At 41.7% G+C, this 6,000-nt stretch overlaps 2 protein-coding genes across 2 annotated transcripts; both read right to left on the bottom strand.

Moving 5' to 3' along the window:
- Positions 1-1,338: 1,338 nt before the first annotated feature.
- On the bottom strand, positions 1,339-2,110 carry LOC140852180 (uncharacterized). Its single transcript, XM_073245145.1, has 3 exons — positions 1,923-2,110; positions 1,674-1,728; positions 1,339-1,596 (listed from the first exon to the last, which is right to left on the bottom strand). Exons 1-3 carry the CDS (start codon positions 2,108-2,110, stop codon positions 1,444-1,446), a joined length of 396 nt encoding a protein of 131 aa, XP_073101246.1. The 3' UTR covers positions 1,339-1,443.
- A 925-nt stretch (positions 2,111-3,035) lies between these two features.
- LOC140852179 (protein STICHEL-like) lies at positions 3,036-4,686 on the bottom strand. The gene is made up of 2 exons (XM_073245144.1): positions 3,676-4,686; positions 3,036-3,557 (listed from the first exon to the last, which is right to left on the bottom strand). The coding sequence occupies exons 1-2, from the start codon at positions 4,684-4,686 to the stop codon at positions 3,036-3,038; spliced, it is 1,533 nt and encodes a 510-aa protein (XP_073101245.1).
- Between the last annotated feature and the right edge of the window lie 1,314 nt (positions 4,687-6,000).

Raw genomic sequence — 6,000 nt, 5'->3', positions numbered from 1 at the left:
ATCTCATTGTCTTATTCTAAGTCTGGAGGAGAACTGTTGGTGCTGAGATAGAAAATTTTGTTTTGATCCTTCATAGGTGGTGTTGTCGTACTAATTTAGAAAGGGCAGCTGTTGTTGTTTGGATTGTGTGGTCTTATTCCATATAATGTTCCATGACTTGTCCTTTATTCTCTCAATTTTCTTTGCCCTAAGCTTTGTGCTAATGCCAGTGTCTTACTGCTAATCTAAGACAATTGCTTTTCTTGGTTGCTTGATTGGTATCATAACTATAATCATAACCGTCCAGCCTTTTCCAAATTATTTGGGGTTGGCTTTGTGGATACTCATTCGTCATGTTTCCTATTTAGGGTTATCGTATATAATGTAATTGGAAAACTGTCAGCATTGATTACGCCTGCACCTTGCAATCTATGTTCTATGTCCTTTTGAATCACACCATGATTCCTTGTCTCTGCTAGCTACATCTGAACAATTTATCATGATGTTTAGGCTGGTGGTATTCAAGTTCATATTCCTCTTTCTTTCTTTTGTTGATTATGGATGCCTGCCAACCTATGTGGATGGAAAGTTTCTCTGACTTTTGGACCAATGGTGACTCATTGCACTGGTAGTATGGTATCGATGGATTGATACAGCTTATTTACTTGTTGAACTAACTACAAGTTATTGTGGATGCCTATCTTCCTAAAAGTTTTTGAGCTTTCTCTTAAACTGATAAATATGTCATGTTATTTCAAGAAAACAAGCATATATTCTAAAAAGTTGACCAGTTTTTACTTTGAAAAAATAAATCCATTATGGTCATTCAATAACAGATTTGTTTTTTGTTCCCTTATATCTTAGCTCTTAATAGCAGGATACTGGCACGTATGGTGGTTCATCCATTTCAGAGTCTCTTAAGAAACTTGCTGATCACCCACTTACTACGTATTTCCTTATTCATTTTTTTTTTTAAGAATTCAGTTTCCCCCTACCTGCAACCTAATCCACTCCTGCACCTGCACCTGCTCCTGCTTGCGGTAACTAAGATCTTTCAGCAATCTGATGTTCCATTTCTTTAAGCCCTTATAAGCTAGCGGTTAAGGTTCTTCTTGGAGTGCATTACATGTAACCACATGTTTCTCTTCCTGATTTTTCTTTTAAGTCATTGATGTTTTGGTTTGCCTCATGAAGATTAATTCTTTAAGATTGTCATAAGTTAGTACTTTAATTTGTGATTCATCTGGAAAGTTTAGGCGCCATTTACACCTTTCTGCTTTTACTGTTTAACTGAAATCCGTTTTTGATCTAGACTCAAGTTCATATATCTTGCATTTGAATCAACATACGTAACTGCTTGACAAGGCACTACAAGATTCAATTCATTTGTAATCAGCGCACTTGAACATTCTCATCATTCAATAAGACACTGCAATTATAGGAGTTGCTTGGCTGGATTTTGTATTATGATGAAGAATGTGATGAAGTTGGAGGAGTCTTCCTTGGATCCTGTTGGGCCTTCTTAGCTTTATTTTTTGTAATGCTGGGATCTTTGCATGGATTAATCCATTTGAGCACATGCCTATTGGTTGTGAAACCCCTTATGCTGTTGTTCACCTTCAGTTTCCACAACAGAATTTGTATATCAGGAGCAAGCTTCTAGCTTAGTTTATACCTGTAAAATGAGATCTTACCATTGTTTCACCCCTGCAAAACCTCTCAGTGCAACTCCAAGAGCGATTCGGATCCCTGCGCAAAAGATAATAGCTGCTTCAGTATTGTTATGCAATGCTTTTTGAGAAATATGGTGGTCATGTATCACCACTGTAGATCAAATCTGAGACCTCTTCCAAAGGGGAGAGGGTGCCTACCGGCTGGATAGGTCGTGTTGACATTCTTATGTAATTCTTACTTTTGACATCTCAAAAATGCCCATTACTCACATGTATTTCATGCTGTTGCCTTGTTGTTTCAGCTTTAAAAGGTCCTTGTTGAGCTTTGAATTCTTTGCACGCATCTGTATATCTGCATTTGCTTCCTCAAACAACAAATCCTGGCTGTATGGCTCAATGCTTGCATCTCCCTGTTGTATTGATGATATTGACAGCCATCTCTGCTTATAGTAGGCCATTTCAGGATCTTTGATGAGACTCTCTCTGCAGCCTTCAGTCAAGTGACCAGACACATGAGGCATCTCTGGACTCCAGCCTATGCTTTCTCTAATTATTCTACCAATGTGTTTATCTTCGTGGGCATGCATTTGCATGCTGTTTTGCAGTTTTGTGGACCTCCAATTACTGTTCAATGTCCACCCAGAATTCTGGCTCATGCTTCGTTTGAGAACAAGCCCTCTGCTATCCAGGCTACTGGATGGTCTGGATATTTGAAGAAATTGTGTTCTCTGTTGTTGGGTATGTTCTGGGGCTTGCTTTTCATTGCAAGTTACTGATTTTGTAGTCACAAATTCTAGTTGTGTTGGTTCACGACTGACATTCACAGTGACTGGGCATCCAAGAGCAGCTTTAAGGGCATTTGAGATGGATTCTTCAGACTTTTCAGCTGCTAGTTTGTCTTCTGAGTTCTTGAACATCAAGTGCACTATGGCATTGTCTGTTAGAATGGTGTACAATGACCGATAAGAGAGAAGTCTCGTAGGAGATTATGAAGTTGCTTCAGTTTGGTAGAAGTGCATTACCTCTTGAGACAGTTAGTGATACAAGCTTCCCTTGCTGGTTCAAGAATTCTCCTAGGACTTTATTCTGGATCCTTTCTAGGATGCTGTGCCATACTTCCTCCACATCAATACTTTTGAAACTTTCTTTCAAGTTATCAGCATTAGTACTTTGTTCTGGCACTGAATTAGGGGGATGATGCCTGACCCCATTGCTGTCAATGTGGTTGGAGGGTCCAGGCTTGTTGATATCCGCCCCATCCGTCATGCATGCTGTGTCAGAACTGTCACCTGCAGGCATGATGAATATTGGATGCCCATTCACCACTTATATCAAATTATATGGTATTTACCTAAAAACATTCTTTGGAATGAGTGTGCCAGCTTAAGAAAACCGGTTATCTTTCATGTGATTTGTTAATATGAAAAGCATACCTGCTAGGGTTGTATCTTTAGGCAGTATGATATCTGAAGAACTGCCACTGAAGCTGTCCCCTGATGCAATCTTCAGTAGAGCAGCAGTAGCCCAGGTCGTGTGGTTGCATGGAGACATAATCAGCTGCTTCTCAGTTTCAGCAAGTATTTTCAAAGCTCGACACAATCTCTCTGGTTGGTTATCCCCTGCAACAGAGTGTAGCTTGTGAGCCAGAGATGTCCAGTGACTGAAAAGGAGACTGCAAGTAACTACTTGAGACTGAGTTTGCATTTTTCTCTTATCATGTGATGTTGCCAATGGAGAAGTACCAGCTAGAATTTCCATTACTAGAGAAGCTAACTGAGACACAAGATCCTGCGGTTCGATGCCGCATGCGATTAGATCCTTAGTGCATCTCACTGTCTCCAGGGAATTGCCAACAAGTGCTGCCTCAAGTAAGTGACTTAGCTTGTCATGTGAAGCCAGACCCACCTATGGATAGACAATTTCAGATAAGAATGAAACAATTAATAAAAGCAGCAGCAGTATTGGGATAATGCGCTAATAGCAGCTTCATAATAGATGATAGAAAGTGGCCAAGGGTACAAACTAGTTGCTGAACCGTAGAAGTAGTGATGCACTGTCCAAGAAGTGCCAGCTGATCCAGCAAGATCTCAGCTTCCCTAAGATTTCCATCAGCTTTTGCGGCTACTAGTTTCAGAGCATCCTTGCTGATTTTAATTCCCTCATGAGATGCGACCATTGCCAGTTTCTGTGCGATGTCACTATCTTTGAGCTTGGCAAAAGCAAATTTCTGGCATCGAGATGAGATAGTCTTAGGAATGGCTTTTGCATCCTCTGTTATCAAAATTATGACTAGGGAACCACCATAATTCTCCTCTTCTATCATTTCCAACAGTTCTCGCCAGGAATATTTTGCTAGGTAATGACACTCGTTGATGATGAAAACCTTGAAGCCAGGAAATGTCTGCATGAATGTGGTGCCCTCAAGTAGGGTTCTTATGTTTTCAAAGGCAGAATTTCTGTTTCCAGAGCACATTTCTGCTGTATACAGGCTTCGGGAACAACTGGTGCATTTCCAGCATGGTTTGGAAGGAGAAGGAGACTCACAGTTCAAAGCTATGCTAAAGATCTTGGCAGTGGATGTCTTGCCAGCTCCACTGGGTCCATGGAAGAGATAGAGAGGTGAGACCCTCTTCCTCTGGATGGCATTTGAGAGTGCTTTGACTACCATCTCATTGCCAACAATATCCTCAAATACCTTGGGCTGGTACTTGTGGATTAGGCCTGGAATGCACACCGTGCTAGGACCTCTGCTTTGTCCATCAACAGAGGCCCTGTGACCTTGTTGGTTTTTGCATGGCAAGGCCTGTGGGAAGCTGGAGTCAATCATGGTATCACCTCTAATAATGTGATCGATTTCTTTACCTGAATAGACTGGTCTATCAAAGGAAATGAATTGGTTCTTGTCTTTGGCTGATGTGCTTCGCTGCTCTACAATTTTTGCTGCTGAGTTATGATGGCATTGCTGGCTCAATTCTTCAGTAGATGATCTCCCTTTCAGATCTGCAGGCACCTCCTTTCTGCTGATGATCGCCATCCGCATCCCTGACCTCTGCTTCTTTGGATGTTTACTGCAGCAGGCTCCTTCATTTTGAGTTTCATGTGCCCGTTATTCACAGAATACTCCTGCCCTCCTTGCAAGGAATGCAAGGCATCCACCTGCTGTGGTGCAAAGTATTTAGAGAGGATGGGTGGTGCAGCTGGCTATTGTTGGAATTGGAGTGGTATCTCCCTGTTGAGCTGCTCTGAGATCGATGTAGCAGTCTGATCCTTTCAGACCATTCTGCCCTATCATTTGTCTTCTGCTGCTGCTTGACAATTTGTTGTTCAGCAGCCATTGATACCCCTCAGGTTGTAAGTACCAATCCTATGTTCCTTTCTACCCTTTTCCTGCTTATGAAAGTAGTGACTAGTGGAGAATTGGGAATGAGGAAAGATCAGCTGAGCTCCGACTGTGTTGGGGGGTGGAAGGAGCATGATTCTAATGAAGTTCAGCCGCTGAGATAAATGTCTACCGGCGGCCCAAATTATCAATTCCAACTGAGCAATGTATCAATGTGTCCACTGAGGAGGCGTGGATGGGCGAGTTTGTTATTTTTCTGGCCGGCAGAAACATTGTTTAGCAATCCAGCAATCAGTGCCAAACTTCCATGCTCACATCTTATCATCAGCATCATCTTTATATATAGTAGTCCCTATCATCGCACGCGGTCTTTTGTCAGTTCATAGTAGTTACTTACAATATGATCAGTTGGTCTGTTCCAGAAACAAAGATGATCATTTGGTTTATTCGGCCATGGGTGTGTTTTAAACAATGGATGGCATCCATTGCTCACTGTGTATATTGTATTAGTATTCCTGATGATGATTTCCAGCAATATCCCATTATAATGGACGATAGCAACGAAGAAGGCATTAAAAACTGTGAAGTCAATTGGTGCGTACGTTGAAAGAGAGGTGGGGTGACAGAGGTCACACGGTAACCAGGAACCGGTGAATAAATGATTCAGAACCCACCATTGAGAGCGAGGGGATGCTTCGGCTGGCTACTTGTCGTCCAAATGGTGGACACTGCAAGGTGTTGGTAGGACCTGGCGGGTGGCAGTTTTGGAGCCTTTTGTTTGCCTTCGTCCAAATGGTGGACAGTGAGTCTGGATTCTATCCTATGTTTTCTTTTCTGTTTCTGTGTCTTCTTTTTCTTTATATTTAATTTTAGAGGGAAAACAAATAATGGGTAGAGGGGGTGAAAGTGGCACAAAGAAGGATCTTTGTGTAAGGTTGAAGCTTTACATCTAGGGGAGTTTTTGTGGAACTTTATTGAGGTCTGTCTTCCTTTAGGTTAGCCTCTCTG

This window comes from Elaeis guineensis, chromosome 10, assembly GCF_000442705.2.
Source record: "Elaeis guineensis isolate ETL-2024a chromosome 10, EG11, whole genome shotgun sequence".
NCBI lineage: Eukaryota > Viridiplantae > Streptophyta > Magnoliopsida > Arecales > Arecaceae > Elaeis > Elaeis guineensis.
Note: the sequence above shows the minus strand (reverse complement) of the source record. Positions and strands in the feature narration are given on the sequence as shown.

Coding starts and splice junctions, on each gene's coding strand:
- LOC140852180 (XM_073245145.1), bottom strand. CDS start 2,110: ATGGCCTACTATAAGCAGAGATGGCTGTCAATATCATCAATACAACAG. Junction 1,729..1,922: donor GGCAACAGCATGAAATACAT/GTGAGTAATGGG, acceptor TCTTTTGCGCAG/GGATCCGAATCGCTCTTGGA. Junction 1,597..1,673: donor TTTGCAGGGGTGAAACAATG/GTAAGATCTCAT, acceptor TGGAAACTGAAG/GTGAACAACAGCATAAGGGG.
- LOC140852179 (XM_073245144.1), bottom strand. CDS start 4,686: ATGGCGATCATCAGCAGAAAGGAGGTGCCTGCAGATCTGAAAGGGAGA. Junction 3,558..3,675: donor CTTCTACGGTTCAGCAACTA/GTTTGTACCCTT, acceptor GTCTATCCATAG/GTGGGTCTGGCTTCACATGA.